The 22727-nt window shown below is 42.4% G+C and overlaps 1 protein-coding gene across 5 annotated transcripts in view; it reads right to left on the reverse strand.

The window, feature by feature from the left end:
* The window catches only part of kat6b (K(lysine) acetyltransferase 6B), a 236014-nt gene that overhangs the window by 73076 nt on the left and 140211 nt on the right, over positions 1-22727 (reverse strand). Inside the window, exon 1 of one of the 5 annotated variants that reach the window (XM_072282939.1) lies at positions 4612-4635. The exons of the other annotated variants lie outside the window; for them this stretch is intronic. Coding sequence (XP_072139040.1) covers positions 4612-4620 — 9 coding nt within the window. The 5' untranslated portion in view covers positions 4621-4635. Of the gene's footprint in view, positions 1-4611; positions 4636-22727 lie in introns of those variants that run through there. 5 annotated transcript variants of the gene reach the window in all.

The following is a 22727-nucleotide window of genomic DNA, read 5'->3' on the forward strand; positions in this document are numbered from 1 at the left end:
GGCAGATTATTATTTAGATGGGGAGAAAATTCAAAAATCGGAAGTGCAAAGGGACTTGGGGGTCCTCATGCAGGATACCCTAAAGGTTAACCACTAGGTTGAATCGGCAGTAAGGAAAGCAAATGCTATGTTGGCATTCATTTCAAGAGGAATAGTGTATAACACAGAACAGTACAGCACAGTACAGGCCCTTCAGCCCACATTGTTGTGCCGACCCTCAAACCCTGCCTCCCATATAACTCCCCACCTTAAATTCCTCCATATACCTGTCTAGTAGTCTCTTAAATTTCACTAGTGTATCTGCCTCCACCACTGACTCAGGCAGTGCATTCCATGCACCAACCACTCTCTGAGTAAAAAACCTTCCTCTAATGTCCCCCTTGAACTTCCCACCCCTTATCTTAAAGCCGTATCCTCTTGTTTTGAGCAGTGGTGCCCCTGGGGAAGAGGCACTGGATATGCACTCCATCTATTCCTCTTATTATCTTGTATACCTCTATCATGTCTCCTCTCATCCTCCTTCTCTCCAAAGAGTAAAGCCCTAGCTCCCTTAATCTCTGATCATAATCCATACTCTCTAAACCAGGAGGCATCCTGGTAAATCTCCTCTGTACCCTTTCCAATGCTTCCACATCCTTCCTATAGTGAGGCGACCAGAACTGGACACAGTACTCCAAGTGTGGCCTAACCAGAGTTTTATAGAGCTGCATCATTACCTCACGATTCTTAAGCTCTATCCCTCGACTTATGAAAGCTAACACCCCATGAGCTTTCTTAACTACCCTATGTACCTGTGAGGCAACTTTCAGGGATCTGTGGATATGTACCCCCAGATCCCTCTGCTCCTCCACACTACCAAGTATCCTGCCATTTACTTGGTACTCTGCCTTGGAGTTTGTCCTTCCAAAGTGTACCACCTCACACTTCTCCGGGTTGAACTCCATCTGCCACTTCTGCAACCTATCAATGTCTCTCTGCAATCTTCGACAATCCTCTACGCTATCTACAACACCACCAACCTTTGTGTCGTCTGCAAGCTTGCAACCCACCCTTCTACCTCCACATCCAGCTCGTTAATAAAATCACAAAAAGTAGAGGTCCCAGAACCGACCCTTGTGGGACGCCACTAGTCACAACCCTCCAATCCGAATGTACTCCCTCCACCACGACCCTCTGCCTTCTGCAGACAAGCCAATTCTGAATCCACCTGGCCAAACTTCCCTGGATCCCATGCCTTCTGACTTTTTGAATAACCCTACTGTGTGGAACCTTGTCAAATGCCTTACTAAAATCCATATAGGTCACATCCACTGCACAATCCTCATCTATAAATCTGGTCACCTCCTCAGAGAACTCTATCAGGCTTGTTAGACACGATCTGCCCTTCACAAAGTCATGCTGACTGTCCCTGATCAGACCATGATTCTCTAAATGCCCAGAGATCCTATCTCTAAGAATCTTTGCCAACAGCTTTCCCACCACAGACGTAAGGCTCACTGGTCTATAATTACCCGGACTATCCTTACTACCTTTTTTGAACAAGGGGACAACATTCGCCTCCCTCCAATCCTCCGGTACCGTTCCCGTAGACAACAAGGACATAAGGATCTTAGCCAGAGGCTCAGCAATCTCTTCCCTCGCCTCGTGGAGCAGCCTGGGGAATATTCCGTCAGGCCCTGGAGACTTATCCATCCTAATGTATTTTAATAACTCCAACACCTCCTCTGCCTTAATATCAACATGCTCCAGAACATCAACCTCACTCATATTGTCCTCACCATCATCGTTTCCTCTCATTGGTGAATACCGAAGAGAAGTATTCATTGAGGACCTCGCTCACTTCCACAGCCTCCAGGTACATCTTCCCACCTTTATCTCTAATCGGTCCTACCTTCACTCCTGTCATCCTTTTTTTTCTTCACATAATTGAAGAATGCCTTGGGGTTTTCCTTTACCCTACTCGCCAAGGCCTTCTCATGCCCCCTTCTTGCTCTTCTCAGCCCCTTCTTAAGCTCCTTTCTTGCTACCCTATATTCCTCAATAGACCCATCTGATCCTTGCTTCCTAAACCTCATGTATGCTGCCTTCTTCCACCTGACTAGATTTTCCACCTCACTTGTCACCCATGGTTCCTTCACCCTACCATTCTTTATCTTCCTCACCGGGACAAATTTATCTCTAACATGAAGAAGGCGAATGCAATGTTGGCATTCATTTCTAGAGGAATAGAGTATAGGAGCAGGGATGTGATGTTGAGGCTCTATAAGGTGCTGGTGAGACCTCACTTGGAGTACTGTGGGCAGTTTTGGTCTCCTTATTTAAGAAAGGATGTGCTGACGTTGGAGAGGGTACAGAGAAGATTCATGAGAATGATTCCGGGAATGAGAGGGTTAACATATGAGGAACGTTTGTCCGCTCTTGGACTGTATTCCTTGGAGTTTAGAAGAATGAGGGGAGACCTCATAGAAACATTTCGAATGTTGAAAGGCATGGACAGAGTGGATGTGGCAAAGTTGTTTCCCATGATGGGGGAGTCTAGTACGAGAGGGCATGACTTAAGGATTGAAGGACACCCATGCAGAACAGAAATGCGAAGAAATTTTTTAGTCAGAGGGTGGTGAATCTATGCAATTTGTTGCCACGGGCAGCAGTGGAGGCCAAGTCATTGGGTGTATTTAAGGCAAGAGATTGATAGGTATCTGAGTAGCCAGGGCATCAAAGGTTATGGTGAGAAGGCGGGGGAGTGGGACTAAATGGGAGAATGGATCAGCTCATGATAAAATGGCGGAGCAGACTCGATGGGCAGAATGGCCGACTTCTGCTCCTTTGTCTTATGGTCTAACATCCTGCAAGAGATCCCTAAACATCGACCACATGTCGATAGTACATTTCCCTGCAAAAACATCATCCCAATTCACACCCGCAAGTTCTAGCCTTATAGCCTCAAAATCTGCCCTTCCCCAATTACAAATTTTCCTGTCCTCTCTGATTCTATCCTTTTGCATGATAATGCTGAAGGCCAGGGATTGGTGGTCACAGTCCCCCAGATGCTCACCCACTGAGAGATCAGTGACCTGACCCGGTTCGTTACTTAATACTAGATGTAGTATGGCTTTCCCTCTAGTCAGCCTGTCAACATACTGTGACAGGAATCCATCCTGGACACATTTAACAAACTCTGCCCCATTCAAACCCTTGGAACTAATCAGATGCCAATCAATATTAGGGAAGTTACAAGTCACCCATGATAACAACCCTGTTATTTCTGCACCTTTCCAAAATCTGACTCCCAATCTGCTTGTCAGTATCTTATAAGAGTAAGGAGGTGTTGATGAGGCTCTATGGGGTACTGGTGAGACCTCATTTGGAATACTGTGTGCAGTTTTGGGCCCCCTATCTTGGGAGGGATGTTCTGATGTTGGGGAGAGTTCAGAGAAGATTTACGAGGATGATTCCTGGAATGCAGGGGCTAAGATATGAGGAGTGTTTGTTGGCTCTTGGACTGTATTCATTAGCGTATAGAAGAATGAGAGGGGATCTCATAGAAACATTTCGAATGTTGAAAGGGTAGGACAGAGTAGACGTGGAAAGGCTGTTTCCCTTGGTGGGTGAGGCAAGAGGCCACAGTCTTAGAATTAGAGGGTACCCATTTAAAACAGAGATGAGGAGAAATCCTTTTAGCCAGAGGGTTGTGGATTTATGGAATTCGTTGCCACATACAGCTGTGGAGACCCGATCATTGAGGGTGTTTAAGGAGGAAATTGATAGGTATCTAATTAGTCAGGGTATCAAAGGATATGGGGAAAAAGCCAGAAATTGGAACTAGATGGGAGAATAGTTTAGCTCATGGTGGAGTGGTGAAGCAGACACGATGGGCCGAATGGCCTACTTCAGCTCCTTTGTCTTGTGATCTATTCAATGGATCTACATTATAGCCAATTTCATTAAAGGCAGTTACAAACAAGGCCATGTAAATACACTGACATGTTTTCACCTTGCTCATGCAATTCTGCACCGTATTTTCCTCAAAATTTTCACAGCAGTAGAGCTAATTTACAGAACAATTGGTTCAATTCAGCACTGTTCAACCCATGTCCTTGCACTCCAGGATCAGTCACCCCAACTTCAGCAGCAAAACTTCAGTACCCAGAGAAGTTTCATTAGAGATAAGCTGTAATTTATTGTTTTGCATATGGGAGGATGGAGTTTACACTTAACATCCCCCACTGTGCAAGAGCAGCCTCCACTATAAAAGGCTCTTAGCCAACTGGTCAGAGGCTGTGTATACTGCATCTTATGACTTACAGAGCCTTTCTAACGTTTTCAAGGCAGAAGTTAGGAATGTAATGGAGTACTCTTACTGAGCTGAATGAATACATCCTTTATCAATGTAGAACATAGAAATCTACGGCACATTACAGGCCCTTCAGCCCACAATGTTCTGCTGACCATGTAACCTACTCTAGAAACTGCCTACAGCATAGCCCTCTATTTTTCTAAGTTCCATGTACCTATCTAAGAGTCTCTTAAAAGACCCTATTGTATCCGCTTCTACCACTATTGCTAGCAGTGCATTCCACGCACCTACCGCTTTCTCTGTGAAAAACTTACCTCTGACATCCCCCTTGTACGTACTTCCAAGCACCTTAAAACTGCCCCCTTGTGTTAGCCATTTCAGCACTGGGAAAAAGCCTCTGACTAGCCAATCAAAGCCTCTCATCATCTTATATGTCAAGGGGAAACACTTCACTTGCTTGTCACTCCAGTCATCATTTCGACCATTTAATTGTTCCATCAGTGGCAGCAGTGTGTACCATCCAGAAGGTGCAATAACAAGTATCCAGCCTGCAAAGTCTACTTTCAAGATGGGCTTGGTATACGCCAACCAGAAGGAATGCAGGTCTCTCCCAGCTCTCTCAAAAGTACTTCCAGATGGGCAGTAAACAATGACCTTGTGTACACATTAATAATAATCATTAATAATAATAACTTTAGTTATAGAGCACTTTTCATACAGACAATGTAGTTCAAAGTGCTTTAAAATGAGATAAAGGTACAAACATGAGAATAAAGTACAAAATAATAAAAATAAACATGAAAATTAAAGACCAAAAGATGCTAGTTAAGTGCAAGGTTAAATAAGTAGCTTTTGAGTTGGCATTTAAGTGTCAACTAAGTCTGCATCCCTTATAGTCTTAGGTATTGTATTCCACAGATCAAGAGCATAGTTTAAAAGACGACTTGCTAATTATCCTGAATTGAACATTGTGAAAAACTAGTAAGTTCAACTGTCCACTGAAACCTCCAAATATCATGAGACAGAAATTAAATCTAAATACATTAATTTTAAACAGGAAATGGGTATGGAAATAAAGAAATTTTGTCAGTATAACCCACGGAAATCATGAGGCAAATAAATAAACACACATGCAGAATTACCAAATCATAAGCACACAAAATCACTCCTCTCTATCCCATAACCAAAGGTGTAACATGCGTCCCTATGCATCCTCTCTCACCTCCATCCAAGGACCAAAACAGCTCTTCCGGGTGAGGCAAAGATTCACATGGTGATTCTCCAACATTGTCCATTGCATTTAGTGCTCTTGATGTGGGCTTCTCCATTCCCACAGATTTTCAACATTCAGTTAGGGAATTCAAAATGTGCACTGCCAGTCATTTGAAGGCACTGGAGCAGCAACACAAAGGGGTGGGACTTGCAGTTCAGTCAAGACCAGAAGCGACACAAGCAATATGACTGTAACCACATTCTGAAAATCACTCATGCAGCAGGCAAGCTTCTGGCAGACCAAGAAAGAATCCAACAGAAAGAGTTTTGTGTGGGTGACTGAGGAGTGAGTGTAGAATCCTTTTGCATATAATGGTGGTAATGCAGTATTCCAGGAAGCGTGCTTTTCCTCAACACCAGGAGTGCGCAATTCCCATGTAAGTACAATGTAAGGAGTTTATGACGATCCATCATCAATTGTAATCAACTGAAAATCGTGCATGGAAAGTAAGTGTCCCACACACTAATGAAAAATTCTCTTTAAACTTTTTAATGGATTTATCCAACGCATCCGTTTAAATACCAGTTCTGTCAACAATGAATGGGCGTAGTAAGTGGTAGTTGTATAATGGTTAAAGAGGAAAATAACCACTTCCTTTCACTCCAATTTGCATAATTCATGAGAATCCCATCTGTAGCACAGATGATGCCAACTCAGTAAATCAGTGAGTTACTAATAGCCTTGTGATTACCCATTTTATAGCATGAACAGAAATGGAAAATTTACTGAACAACATTTGAAGTGGCTGAAGTCAGAGTAAGTTTTTGGCAAGAAAGGGGAAAGTACAAATCAGAAACAAGAGAAAATCTGAACATGCTGGAAATCTGAGTAACACACACAAATTGTTGGAGGAACTCAGCAGGCCAGGCAACATCTAGAAAAAGAGTAGTCGACGTTTCGGGCTGAAACCCTTCAGCAGAACTGGAGAAAAAAGCTCAGTAGAAGATTTAAAAGGTGCAGGGGAGGGGAGACAGAATCAAAAGGTGATAAGTGAAACCGGAAGGGGAAGAGGATGAAGTAAAGAGCTGGGAAGTAAATTGGTAAAGGAGACAGAAGGCCATGGAAGAAAGAAAAGGTGGGGAGGAGCATCAGAGGGAGGCGATGGGCAGACAAAGAGATAAGGTGAGAGATGGAAAAGGGGATAGTGGGGGGGAGGCATTGCCGGAAGTTCAAGAAATCAATGTTCATGCCATCAGATTGGAGGCTACCCAGAGTACAAGGTGTTGTTCCTCCAACCCAAGTGTGGTTCCATCACGACAGTGGAGGAGACTATGGATAGACATATTGTAATAGGAATGGCAAGTGGAATTAAAATGGGTGGCCACTGGGAGATCCCACTTTTTCAAGTGGACAGAGCGTGGGTGCTCAGTGGACCCGTCTCCCAATCTACATTGGAGGCCACACCAGGAGCACTAGATACAGCATATGACCCCAACAAACTCACAGGTGAAGTGTTGTCTCATCTGGATGGAATGTTTAGGGCCCTGAATGGTAGTCAGGGAGGAGGTGTAGGGGCAGGTGTAGCACTTGTTCTGTTTGCAAGGATAAGAGTCAGGAGGGAGATAAGTGGAGAGGGACGAATGGACAAGGTAGTCACGCAGGGAGAGATCCCTGCAGATAGCAGAGTGGGAGCGGAGGAGGGAACGATATGCTTGGTGATGGGATCCAGTCAGAGATAGCGGAAGTTTTGCAAAATGATGTGCTGGACACGGAGGCTGGTGGAGTAGGAGGTGAGGACAAGAGAAACCCTATCCCCGGTAGAGTGGAGGAAGGATGGGGTAAGAGCAGACATGTGTGAAATGGAAGAGACGTGGTTGAATTGGTGTTTGAAGAGATGCTGCTTTGATTCAGTGGTCTGGACCGCATTCAGGGATTCATCTTCGAATCCGGATGAGTATGCTGCAGTTGTTTCTGACTTCAGTAAAACCTGTGTGGATGAGTGCTTGCCTACAAAGGCTTGCTGTACATTCCTAAAACAAAAGCAGTGGATGGACCAGGAAGGACATCATCTGCTGGAGTCTAGATCTGTGGCATTCAAAGCTGGCAACCCAGGTCTGTACCAGAAAACCAGGTATGACTTGCGGAGAGCTATTTCAAGGGAGAAAAGACAATTTTGAACGAGGTTGGAGGTGACACTGGATGCACAATAATTCTGGCAGGGTTTGCAAGACATTACTTCCTACAAAGTGAAACCCAATAGCATGAATGGCAGCAATACTTCACTACCAGATGAATTCAATGCCTTCTATGCCCACTTTGAAAGGGAGAATATAACTGCAGCTGTGAAGATCCCTGCTGCACCTCGTGACCCTGTGATCTCTGTCTCGGAGGCCGATGTTAGGCTGTATTTAAAGAGGTGAACCCTCACAAGGCGGAAGACCCCGGGGGAGTGCCTGGTAAGGCTCTGAAAACCTGTGCCAACCAACTGGCAGGAGTATTCAAGGACATTTTCAACCTCTCATTGCTACATAGAACATAGAAATCTACAGCACATTACAGGCCCTTCAGCCCACAATTTTGTGCCAACCATGTAACCTACTCTAGAAACTGCCTAGAATTTCCCTAGTGCATAGTCCTCTATTTTTCTAAGTTCCATATACCTATCTAAGAGGCTCTTAAAAAACGCTATTGTATCCACTTCCACTGTCACCGCCGGCAGTGCATTCCACATACCCACCACTCTCTGTGTGAAAAACCTACCCCTGACATCCCCTAGGTTTGGCCATTTCCAAGCACTTTAAAACTATGCCCCTTCATGTTTTAGCCATTTCAGCCCTGGGAAAAAGCCTCTGGCTGTCCACACAATCAATGCCCCTCATCATCTTATACACCTCTATCAGATCACCTCTCATCCTGCGTCGCTCCAAGGAGAAAAGGCCAAGTTCACTCAAACTATTCTCATAAGGAACATCCTCAAATCCAGGGAATGTCCTTGTAAATCTCCTCTCCACTCTCTCCATACCCTTCTTCTAATGAGGTGACCAGAATTGAACACAGTACTCTGGTGGGGGGGCGGGTCTGACCAAGATCTGATATAGCTGTAACATTACCTCATGGTTCTTGAATTCAATCCCACAGTTGATGAATGCCAACACACCATACGCTTTCTTAACAACACTGTCAACCTGCGCAGTAGCTTTGAGAGCCCTATCGACACGGATCCCAAGATCTTTTAGATCCCCCACACTGCCAAGAGTCTTAACATATTCTGTATTCAAATTTGACCTACCAAAATGAACTACTTCACACTTACCTGGGTTGAAGTCCGTCTGCCACTTCTCAACCCAGTCTGCATCCTATTGATGTCCCAATGTAACCTCTGACAACCCTCCAGACTATCCACAACACCTCCAACCTTTGTGTCATCAGCAAACTTACTAACCCACTCTTCTACTTCTTCATTCAGGTCATTTATAAAAATCACAAAAAGGAGGGGTCCCAGAACAGATCCCTGCGAAACACAACTGGTCACTGACCTCCATGTAGAATATGAACCATCTACAACTACACTTTGCCTTCTATGGGCAAGCCAATTCTGGATCCACAAAGCAAGGTCTCCTTGGATCCCATGCCTCCTTACTTTCTGAAGGAGCCGTGCATAGGGATGCTTATCAAATGCTGCGGGCGGAAGTTCCCAATTGCTTCAAAAAGGCAACAATTATACCAGTGCCCAAGAAGAATAATGTGAGCTGCCTTAATGACTATCACCCAGTAGTACTCACTTCTACAATGATGAAATGCTTTGAGAGGTTGGTCATGACTAGACTGAACTCCTGCCTCCACAAGGGCCTGACTCATTGCAATTTGCCTATCGCCACAATAGGTCAATGGCATATGCAATCTCAATGGCTCTTCACATGGCCTTACACCACCTGGACAATACAAACACCTATGTCAAAATGCTGTTCATCGACTACAGCTCAGCATTTAATATCAACATTCCGACAATCCTGATTGAGAAGTTACAGAACCTGAGCCTCTGTTCCTCCCTCTGCAATTGGATCCTTGACTACCTATCCGGAAGACCATAATCTGTGCAGATTGGCGACAATATCTCCTCCTCGCTGATGATCAGCACCTCTGCACCTCAGGGGTGTGGGCTTAGCCCACTGCTCTACTCTCTCTATGCCCATGACTGTGTGGCTAAGTCAGTAAGACCAAAGAGCTGATTGTGGACTTCATGAAGGGTAAGACGAAGGAACATGTACTAATCCTCATAGAAGGAACAGAAGTAGAGAGAGTGAGTAGTTTCAATTTCCTGAGTGTCAAGATTTCTGAGGGCCTAACCTCGTCCCAACATATTGATGCAGCTATAAAGAAGGCAAGACAGCAACTGTACTTCATTAGGAGTTTGAAGAGACTTGGTATGTTAACATAAATACTCAAGAACTTCTACAGATATATCATGGAGATCAGTCTAACAGGATGCAGCACTGTCAGGTACACACGGGGGGGGGAGTGCACTACTGCACAGGACCGAAAGAAGCTGCACAGGGTTGTCGGCTCCATCTTGGGTACTAGCCTACAAAGTACTCAGGACATCTTCAAGGAGCGGGTCTCAGAAAGGCAGCATCCATTATTAAGGGCCTCCAGCACCCAGGGCATGCCCCTTTCTCACTGATATCATCAGGTAGAAGGTACAGAAGCCTGAAGGCACACACTTAGTGATTCAGGAACAGCTTCTTCCCCTCTGCCATCCTATTCCTAAATGGACATTGAACCCTTGAACAGTACTTCACTTCTTCAATATATATTATTTCTGCTTTTGCACAATTTTTAATCTCCAATATACCTATACTGTAATTGATTGATTCTTCTACATTATGTATTACCTTGCACTGCTGCTATTAATTTAACAAATTTCATGACACATGATGGTGATAATAAACCTGATTCTGATACTGAGGGCAGCATTGACGGTGGAGGAAGGGAAGCCCCTTTCTTTTGACAAAGAAGGACATCACCTTCATTCTAGAATGAAAAGCCTCATCCTGAGAGCAGATGCAGCGGAGGCAGAGGAATTGAAAGAAGGGGGTGGTGTTTTTACGAGTAACAGGGTGGGAAGAGATATAGTCCAGGTCGCTGTGAGAGACCATGGGTTTATAATAGACATCAGTGGATAAGGTGTCTCTGGAGATAGAGACAGAGAAATCAAGAAAGGGGAGAGAGGGGTTAGAAATGGACCAGGTAAACTTGAGGGCAGGGTGGAAGTTAGAGGCAACGTTGATGAAGTAGACAAGTTCCGCATGGGCGCAGGAAGCAGCACCAATGCAGTCGTCCATGTACATGGAACACAGAACATAGAAATTGACAGCACATTACAGGCCTTTTGGCCCACAATGTTGTGCTGACCCATGTAACCTACTCTAGAGACTGCCAAGAAATTCCCTACTTCATTGCCCTCTAATTTTCTAAGCTCCATGTACCTATCTAAGAGGCTCTTAAAAGAGCCTATCGTATCCGCTTTCACCACCGCCACTGGCAATGCATTCCATGCATCCACCACCATGAGGAAAAACCTACCCCTGACATCCCCTCGGCACATTCCCAAGCACCTTAAAACTATGCCCCCTCGTGTTAGCTATTTCAGCCATGAGAAAAGCCTCTGGCTATCCACACAATCAATGCCCCTCATCATCTTGTGCACCTCTATCAGGTGTAGCACAGGAAAAATGCAGGACGGTCACCAGTGTAGGCTTGGAACGCAGACTGTTCCATGTAGCCGACAAGCAGGGAGGCATAACTGGGACCCATGTCAGTGCCCACGGCTACATCTTTTGTTTGACGGAAGTGGGAGGAGCCAAAGGAGAAATTATTAAGAGTGAGGACAAGTTCCACTAGGTAGAGGAGAGTGGTAGTGGAGAGATATTGGTTAGGTCTGGTGTCCAGAAAAAAATGGAGAGCCTTGAGGCCTTCCTGGTGGGGGATGGAGGTGTAGTGGGACTGGACATCCATAGTAAAAATAAGATGATGGGGACCAGAGAACCTGAAATCATTGAAAAGATCCAGACCAGCCACAATTACATGGCTGAGAAATTTGAATTTAAGTCCATAAGACAATAAGATATTGGAGCAGAATTAAGCCATTTGATCCATTCAGTGTTCTCCGTATTTCATCATGACTGGTCAATTTCTCTCTCCATCCCAATATCCTGCTATCTCCCTGAATCCCTTCATGCCCTGACTAATCAAGAACACATCAACCTCTGCCTTAAATATACCATACTTGGCCTCCACAGCTGTCTGTGGCAATGAATTCTGCCGATTCACCACTCTCTGGTTAAAGAAATACCTCCTCATCTCCACTTAAATGGAAGATCCTCTATTTTAAGGCTGTGTCTTCTGGTCCTAAACACCCGTTCCATAGGAAACATCCTCTCCACATCCACTCTATCAACACCTTTGAACATTCAATAGGTTTCAATGTGATCCCCCGCCCCATTCTTCTGAATTCCAGTGAGTACAGGCCCAAAGCCATCAAACACTCTTCATATGATAAACCTTTCAATCCCAGAATCATTTTCGTGAACTCTCTCCAATGTCAGCATATTCTTTCTTAGATAAAGAACCTAAAACATAGAACATAAAAATCTATAGCACATTACAGGCCCTTCGGCCCATAATGTTGTGCTGAGCATGTAATTTACTCTAGAAACTGCCTAAAAGTTCTATACCACATTGCCCTCTATTTTTCTAAGTTCCATATACCTATCTAAGAGTCTCATAAAAGACCCTATTGAATCCATCTCTACCACCGTCGCCTGCAGTGAATTCCACGCACCCACCACCCTCTGTGTGAAAAACTTACCCCTGACATCCTCTCTGTACCTACTTCCAAGCACCTTAAAACTGCCCCCTTGTGTTAGCCATTTCAGCACTGGGAAAAAACCTCTGGCTATCCACACAATCAATGCCTCTCATCATCTTATACATCAAGGGGAAACACTTCACTTGCTTGTCACTCCAGCCATCATTTCAACCATTTAATTCCTCCATCAGTGGCAGTAGTGTGTACCATCCACAAAGTGCAATGCAGGCTGACCGCTCCAATAACAAGTATCCAAATTGTAATGTCTACTTTCAAGAAGGGTTTGGTATACGTCCACCAGAAGGAATGCAGTTCACTCCCAGCTTCTCAAAAGCACTTCCAGATGGGCAATAGGCACTCCAACTAACATCCTTGTAATTCTCCTCTGCACTCTTTCTATAGTATCCACATCCTTCCTGTAGTGAGGTGACCAGAACTGAACACAGTGCTCCAAGTGGGGCCTGACCAAGGTCTTATAAAGCTGTAACATTACCTCATGGCTCTTGAACTCAATCCCACAGTCAATGAATGCCAACACACCATATGCCTTCTTAACAACACTGTCAACCTGTGCAGCAGCTTTGAGTGTCCTATGGATATGGGCCCCAAGATCTCTCTGAACCTCCATACTGCCAAGAGTCTTACTATTAATACTATATATTGTCTTCAAAATTTGACCTACCAAAATGAACTACTTCACACTTATCTGGGTCAAGGTCCATTTGCCACTTCTCAGCCTAGTTCTACAACCTATCAATGTCCCGCTGTAACCTCTGACAACCCTCCAGACTATCCACAACATCCCCAACCTTTGTGTAATTAGCAAACTTACTAACCCACCCTTCTATTTCTTCAAGCAGGTCATTTATAAAAATTACTAAGAGGATGGGTCCCAGCACAGATCACTGGTCACTGACCTCCATGTAGAATATAAAGCATCTACAACCACACTGCTCACAATACTCCAAGAAAGCCCTCACCAGTGCCTCATAAGGTCGTAACATCACATCCTTACTTTTATATTCTAGTCCTCTCAAAATGAATGCTAACATCGCATTTGCCTTCCTCCCCATCAACTCAATCTGCTAATTAACCTTTAGAGAATCCTGCATGAGGATTCCCAAGTCCCTTTGCACCTCAGATTTTTGAATTCTCTCTCCTTTTAGAAAATAGTCTACTCTTTTATTTCTTCTACCAAAGTGCATGACCATACACTTCCCGAAGCTGTATTCCATCTGCCACTTGGCCTATTCTCCTAAACTGTCTAAGTCTTTCTGTACCCTCCACCTATCTTCCTATCATCCGAAAATGTGGCCACAAAGTCATCTCCTCTGTCATCCAAATCATTGACACACAATATAAAAAGAAGTGGTCCCAACACAGACACCCCCACCCACCCCCCCTCCCAACGTGGAACACCACTAGTCACCGGCAGCCAATCAGAGGCGGCTTCCTTTCTTCCCACTTTTTGCCTCCTAGCAATCAGCCAGTGCTCCATCTGTGCTAGTATAGTTTCTTTCCTGTAACACCACCGGCTCTTAACTTGTTAAGCAGCCTCATGCGCAGCACCTTGTCAGAGAGGAAAGTACAGCTGACAGTTTCGAATGATGATGAGAGAATCAGTAACAAAGCAGCAGTATCGTATGGTTAAATTTGAAAGATTTCCACTATGAAGGATTGCCTGTAGTGTTTGGTTAAATCTAAAAGATTTCAGTGTGGGCTGTGTCAGTGAGAGATTGCCTGTAGCATCTGGTTAAATCCAAAAGACTTCAGCACAACATGTGTCAATGAGGGACTGCCCATAGCATTTGGTTAAGTTTGAAAGATTTCAGCCTGAATTTCATCTGTGAGGGATTGCCTGCTACGTTTGGTTAAATCTGTAATATTTCAGAATAAGATGTGTCAGTGAGGGACTGCCTGCAGCATTTGGTTAAATCTGAAAGATTTCAGCATGGACTATCAGCGACAGATTGGCTGTAGTGTTTGGTTAATTCTGAAAGATTTAGTGCAGGCCGTGTCAGTGAGGCACTGCCTGTAGCATTTGGTTAAATTTGAAACATTTCAGCCTGAACTGTTTCAGTGAGGGATTGCCCGCAATGTTTGGTTAAATTTGACATATTTCAGCATGAGATGTGTCAATGAGGGATTGCCTGTAATGTTTGGTTAAATGTGAAAGATTTCAGCACGGACTGTGTCAGTGATGGATTGCCTGTAATGTTGGGTTATATTTGGAAGATTTCAGTACAGGCTGTGTTAGTGAGGGACAGCCTGTGGCATTTGGTTAAGTCTAAAAGATTTCAGCATGGGCCGGGTAAGTGAGGGATTGCCTGTAGCGTTTGGTTAAGTCTGAAAGATTTCACTCTGAACTGTGTCAGTGAGGGACTGCCTGTAGAGTTTGGTTACATTTGAAAGACTTCAGCATGGACTGTGTCAGTGATGGATTGCCTGCCTAACAAAGGCACTGAAAAGATGAACATTTAGGTTTTGCTTTTTCCCTTTTCACTTGGGATCAAAAATAAGGCATTAAATGAGCAGATTTTTTTAAAAAAAAGAATGTATAAGATGCATGTATTAACAATAAAACAGAAAAGAAGATCAGTGCAGAAGTGAAGGCAAGTCATTGACATGGACAGACTGAAAAACATGTCAGAGCCTTGAGCAATTCCAAAAGTAATGAGAGCAACAGCTTTCAGAAGGAACCAGATAGTTGAACACAACTCCAAAGAACGTTCACAAAATGGTTAGAATTAAAAGTACATGGTGTAATTCCCGGTCAGAGGCCTTGAAATATCCACAACAATAACAAATGATTCATCAAAATATCCAAAGCTATTTCCTTAGGCAGTTTTTATTGTCTCCTTGCTCAGTTCCAACTTCAATAACAAAACCTTCAATAGTCCCGCCAACCCAAAATATGGCAAATGTTAGTTAGATCAGGCTTTTGAGGCAATCTACGACGCCTTAAAGTAAACAGCAGACTCCATAATTACAAGCCAACTCTGGTGTGCAAATGCTCAACTGATACACATCACCTATCAGAATATTATTAAATTCAAGTCTGATGTACATACACACTGTATGTTCCTTCCTAAAAATGGAACAAACTTGTTTCCTCTCTCTCCACTTTTAGTATTGTGTGCTTTTGATGCCATTCATTACAACACTGTGGAGGTGTGGTTATCTTATTGAATAATTTTTGAGTATTTTCTGACTTAAGAGACAAAAGTGACCTATGGATTTCTGAAAAAAGGAACCCATTCATAACCTGGGAATAACCTATCAAAAAAAAAAGCAATAGGCAAACCAGACATTTTTTCCCCTGAGCCACAGAGTGAAATGGCATGGGAATAGGCCCTAAAGCCAAATAAGTCCACACCAACCATCAAACACCCATTGACACTAATCCAACATTAATACCATTGTTGTTGTTCTCCGTAAGTACTCATCTGTTCCCTAGTTCCATCACTCACTTCGGACAATTTATAATGGCCAGTTAACCTACCAACCGTCGTGTCTATGAGGTGTGGGAAAAATCAGAGCACCCTGAGGAAACCATACACTTCAAACTGACAGTTCCCAAGTGAAGCAGCACCTCCACTAGCTGTGCTGCCCTGCTGATGTATTTTTGTCTCATTTTCCATTATTGGAATTGGTATTGGTTTATTATTGTCACATTAACCAAGACAGAGGGAAAAGCTTGTCTATACAAATCAAATCCTTACACACTACATTGAAAGAGGGTTTTAGATCATTGTGAGGGCAACAATCCACTATCAGTCTAGGGAACTGTTCAATAATCTGATAACAGCAGGATAGAAGTAGTCCTTATGCCTGATTGGACATGCTTTTAGGCTTTTGTATGTTCTTTCCAACAGGAGAGGGGAAAAGAGAGAAGCGAGAATGTTCAGGGTGAGTGGGGTCTTTATTGAGGTAGTGAGAAGCGTAGACGAAGTCCATGGAGGGGAGTCTGGTTTCTGCGATGTGTTGAACTCTGTCCATAACTCTCTGCAGTTCCTTATGATCATGCACTGTGTAGATGCCATACCAAGGTATTATGCATCCAGATAGGATGCATCGATACAAATTGTTAAGGGCTGATGAAGACATGCCAAATTTCTTTAGCCTCCTGAGGAATGGAGGCCTGGGTGAACTTTCATGACCACGGTGTGTATGTGGTTGGACCAGGACCAGGACAGGCTACTGGTGATTGTGCTTAGGAAATTGAAGTTCTTAAACCTCTTGACCTCAGTATTGTTGATGCAGACAGAAGCTTGTGCTTGCTCCTGCCTTCCTAAAGTCAATGAGTGGCTCTTCTGTTTTCCTGACATTGATGTAGATTATATGCATTTATCGTGTGGACTTTTGTTCAAATCGAATCTTTGTGTTTCAGTAGTACTCCTAGCTTAGCTTTTCAAACATTCCTGTACCCTCTTATCGGATTCTGCAGACTCGGTCTAGAGTGGAGAGATACTAGAGATCACAGCAATTTTCAAATGGTTACTTTACATTGTGCCCAACAATTCAGCACTAAAAATAAACTAGTTATTTTTCTCATTGTGGATCTTGCTGAGACCAAGTATCTGCATGACAATGGTATACTACTAAATACCATTTGAGACACAGCATGATACTAAATAAATGCAAACCTTTCAAAGAGTATGAACATTATATAAACATTCATTTTTTTGAATTTGTTGACTTGTTCATGGGAAATGTAAACATGCTCCATTTTGTATTTTGTTATTTATTACAATATAAGCCACTGATTTAAACTTCCCCTAGCAAACAATGTTCCTCATTCCTCAGTATTCAGAATACTCTCTGTAAAAGTCCACTTACTTTCAGTTTTAAAGCACTTGCACTTATATAAACTCTTCTACTGTAGTTTACAGGAGCACCCAAGTGTCAGTTCAAATGATCTGTACCCTCCTCTCCTACTCACCCAATGTGATTTTGTGGTTAAATTATCTAACTGTTAAATCCAGTGGCCAGGACTAACAACAGAGTTCAATCCCACTACAACAGCAGAGAAATTTAAAATTAACTAATAACCTGCAACTTAAAACAAAAGCTATACATTATGGCAATCACAAAACAACTAGATTGTGGTAAAAACCCAGATGATTTACTATTGTCCTTCAGCTGTGGATATCTACCAGTCTTAAGTGGTCTGTGTGTGTAACTCCAGGTGTGAATATCTACCATCCTTTACAGGTCTGGTCTGTGTGTAACTCCAGGTGTTGATATCTACCATCCTTAACTGGTCTGGTGTCTGTGTAACTCCAGGACCATGAATATGGTTACTCATAACTGCCTTCCAAAATGGTCTTGTGAGCCAATCAGTTCTGGATACTGAGGGATGGGTTGTCAAACTCAGATCCCTCTCCCCACCCCCGAAAAAAAATCTAAATGTTTATCAAACCATTCCTTGACTCCAATAAATCATTCAAGTGAGGTGATGGTTCCAGCAATGATCAGCTTTATGGTTCTCAGGCAGCGGTCCCCAACCACCGGGCCGTGAAGAAACGATATGAGTCAGCAGCACCTTTCCTCATTCCCTGTCACGCACTGTTGAACTTGAACATAGGGTTGCCAACTGTCCTGTATTTGCCAGGACATCCCGCATATCGAGCTAAATTGGTTTCTCCCATACGGGACCGCCCTTGTCCCGTATTTCCCCCGCTATGGTAGAGTGTTCCTATGAAACCTTTCGTGCCAAAATGGCGTGAAGCGAAGAAGCAATTACCATTAATTTATATGGGGAAAATTTTTGAGTGTTTCCAGACAAAAAATAACCTAATAAATCATACCAAATAACACATAAAACCAAAAATAAATAACACTAACATATAGTAAAAGCAGGAATGATATGATAAATACACAGCCTATATAAAGTAGAACTAATGTATGTATAGTGTAGTGGGGAAGATGAAGGCAAAACCAATTTGTGGGGGGAAAAAATCGGCACGTACGCGCATGCGCACACAGGTGCCCGTGCAAGGCTTCATGGTCATGGTAGTCTTTTTGGGGTAAAGTGTCCCAGGATTTTGTTCCTTACTTGGGAGTGAGAAAGTTGGCAACCCTAACTGTAAAACACATGTTGAGGTAAGTTTAACCCTACTTGAACACCACCACCCCACCCCCACCCCAGGGTCGGCCGGTCAGCAAGAATATTGTCAATATTAAACCGGTCCGCGGTGCAAAAAAGGTTGGAGACCCCTGTTCTAAGGTTTGTACAGAAAATGAAGGATAACAAAATTGGCTAAACAGACTACTGTTTTGTTTCCTATCTGGAGATATTATTCAAGCTAACAGATTTTTTTTCTTTGCAATCTGTGTATTATTTGTGAAACACAACAGAACTGCTGGGATTTTCATCCAGATCAGGGTTATGTTTCATAAGCAGTACAAATGAGAAACTCCACCTTACATAAAAATGGCTAATTATTATTGAATTGTTAAACTGAATCTCATTAAAAGTTGAGTAATACTGATAAATTACATGTGGATTTTAAAATTTTACTGAAACTGTTCTAAATACATAGAAATAGAATATCCAGTGTTTAATAGATGACACTATCCTTTCACTGAAAGAACTATGCTTTTAATCCAACTTAAACACAAGGAATGAAATTCTCTCCTCTGTAGCTTGCTGGCTAGAAGGTTTTTCCGTGAAATTCATTTATAGAAATGTCCACTTGGAATCATTGTATGCAGACATATATAGAATAAAATTGGCTTTAAATTTGATCATCAATGTCAGAGTCAGGGATGTAGAAAGTACGGAGAAGACATTGATAAGGCACAGGGAACTGTTACAGGATTGTATCTGAGGAACACTGCTGAAGCATAACAAAAGATCTCAACTTGCTGTACTGGACCTGTGAGTACTTGCTTTTGTATGTGCAGAAACATTCCATTCCCAGCACTGACACCTTTCACCTCAGTGTCCAAAGAGTAGTATATACATATAAAACCACAAAAAGCAACATTAATTTAAATCTGCTTGACCACTACAAGATGTCCCAGACTCCACATTAAATCCCACTGCAAATTACAGAACCACAAAGCAATTTGGGTAACACACTAATCCTTACCTCAAGCACTGATTCCCTGCAGCTCAGCCTCACTAATCTCTTGTCTCACCTGGCATCTGTGGAAAGGGCTAAGGCCGAAAACAAAGGGGAAATTAAATGAGTGCTCATTTTGAGTTGGGATTCCACAAACAGAAGTTTAAAAATTAGAAGGATTTATTGACCTGAAGAACAGGTCGAGCAGGAGTGAGTGTGGTTTGAATGACTTCCAGAGAGCACCAATGGAAAGGATGGACTCATTCTTTTAGCAATTACTGATTGTTTTACTTTTATCCTAAATGCCATCTTATAGGTAATGAAAGTGGATGTTTCAAAGAGTCAGAGCATTGCCAAGTCTGAAACAAATGTACACACCCAGATTCCTGAAATTCCAGGGTAATGCTGAAATTGAAGTATCACTTAAAAGAAGGCTTCTATATATAATGCATAAGGATTAAAAGAGCAGAATTATACACAGAGTGGTTCAGCATGGAAACAGGTCATTAAGCCATCATGTCCACACTGGCCACTGGGCACCCATCCATCTTCTAGCTCTTGCTCTATGACCTTCAATGTCTAGGCAATTCAAGAGATCCTCTAGACACTTCTTAAATGCTGTTATCAACTCTACTTCCACCACATTCTCAGGCAGTGCATTCTAGACACTCACCATTTTCTTGGTGAAAAAGCTCCCCTTAAATTCCCTCTAAATTTCTTTTCCCTAGCCTGAAATCTATTCCTATAGTTTTACCTACTTCTGATGGGAAAAGATCTTTGTCATATCTATACCCCTCATAATTTTATATATTGAATCATGTCCCCTCTTAAGCTCCAGCACTCCAGGTAAAAAAAAAATTTCCAGCTTCTCCAGCCTCCCCAATAACTAAATGCTCCATCCTAGGCAACATTCCGGTAAATGCACCCCCTTCACAATAACACATCGTTCCTGTATAAGACCAGAAGATATAGGAGCAGAATTAGGCCATTTGGCCCATCGAGTCTGCTCCACTGTTTCAACATGGCTGATCATTTCCCTCTCAGTCCCACCTGTACAGGTGCACAGTAAACCTGTACACAATAATGTATAACTTTTCTTAAAATTTTAGGTGGGCTTTCCATAACCAATAAACACAAGTATTCATTATGAATACTTGGAACCATCACTCCAAGTATATTAAATTCTGAAGCATATATTTTCTCTAAAACACTAATGCAAATAGCAATCAGCATTGAATTGTAGTTAATTAAAAATTAAACCTTAGGCAACAAGGTCTCACCTTATCAAGTAAATATTAATGAAAAATGTGCATCCCTGGGAGACAGAACACTGGAAAACTAAATACAGCATTATGAATTATTATTCATTATTTATTATTCTCACATAATATGCATTTATATTACCCATAACAGAACTGCTGTCTTTTCTTAAAATGTTTAACAACCATGAGCAGACAGGGACTTCGAGACTGAGAGACTATTGGTTATCACTAATTGAACCCTCTCTGACAAACGTTTTCTCCCCTGCCCATGTGAATAACAACACTGCATGAGCATGCACTTATTCTAACACTTTCCACCTACCAGCTCAATTATGCTTTTTTTTCTATTGAATTCAGAGGAGTACTGATACCCTAGTCCAATGCTGGGAATGTTGCTCAGACATACTTTTGAAAAAGTACTTTCAGTTAAGTACTTCATTATCCTGAACTTTATAAGAAAATCATACACCATCTCACATACATATACTGGGCACCATGGTAACGTAGTGGTTAGCGTGATACAATTAGAGCTTGGTGTTGGAATTCGAATTTCAATTCCAACATCCTCTGTAAGGATTCATACGTCCTCCCCATGAATACGTGGTTTTCGCCAGATGCTCCAGTTTCCTCCTACATTCCAAAAACGTACCAGTTAGTAGGTTAATTGGTCATTGTAAACTGTACTGTGATTAAGCAATGATTAAAACGGGGGTTGCTGGGAGGTGTGGCTTGAAGGGCCTGATCCATACTGTATCTCAATAAAGTAAAATAAAATCTACAGTTAACATAAGCAGTCATTGCAGATACTTATCATCACAAGGGTCTACACCAAGATGTTTTATCTATAACACTCAGCTTGGAGCCTAAAAACTGATGTGAACAGATTATTGGTCAAGATAGTGGTAATGATTTTCATACAATCAGTGTATTGAAAATCAAGCTAAACATTTGAAAAGATTTAGCAGAATTAGAACAATATACATTGCAGACATAATTGCTTTACAATTTGCAAATACCATCGACAAAGTATAAACAATCCTTTATAGACAACAAAGTTAAAGAATACCACCAACCAAAAATTACTGGAAATAATGGCAATTTCTTAAAATACAATGTAACCTTGATTCAGATTCTCATCGTTTCTGGGGACAAGATATTTCTAATTTTACAAGGTGCAAAGATAAGATTTTTATTGTTCTCCACAATTATTTATGGCCACGTCAAAAATACTTCTGGTTTGAAGGGAAGCCAGGACTGTAGATGTGCTTCACATGGACTTTAGTAAAGCCTTTGACAAGGTCCCACACAGAACATTGAATAGTACAACATACTATGGATCTTTTGAACCACAATGTTGTGTTGATTGATATCCCACAAGTGAAAATGGTTCTAAAGATTAGGATTCAAGGTAAGTTGGGAAACTGGATCCAACACTGGTTTGGCTATGGGACACAGAGTTGTGATAAAGGGATTGTTTTTGCAATTGGATGTCTGTGACTAGTAGCATCCCACAATGTTCAGTGTTGGGACCCTTGTTCTGTCTAATACATGTGAATGACTTTTATTTTATTTATTCAGAGATACAGCATGGTAACTGGCTCTTCCAACTCAATGAACCCATGCCGCCCAATTCAACCTGCACCTTTGGAATATGGCAGGAAACCGAAGCACCCAGTGGAAACTCCCACAGTCACAGGAAGAACATACAAACTTCTTACAGGCAGCAGCAGAATTTGAAGACAGGTTGCTGCTGCTGTAATAGCTTACACTAACCACTACCTAATATCCCATATCACCCTTAATGAATGTGGGCATTGGAGGCAAAACCAGTAAGTTTGACAATGTCCTTACTTAGAAAGTTCAGCACATTACTGACACTCTAACAAACTCCTACAGAAGTACTGTTGAACATTTCCTGACTGGCTGCATTATGGCCTGGTACATCAATTCCAATGTGTGGGAATGTAGAAAGCTACAGAAGGTACCAGTCTTTGTACTCATCACCGGCATGTCATTC

The sequence above is a fragment of the Mobula birostris genome, chromosome 18 (genome assembly GCF_030028105.1).
Source record: "Mobula birostris isolate sMobBir1 chromosome 18, sMobBir1.hap1, whole genome shotgun sequence".
Classification (NCBI taxonomy): Eukaryota; Metazoa; Chordata; class Chondrichthyes; order Myliobatiformes; family Myliobatidae; genus Mobula; species Mobula birostris.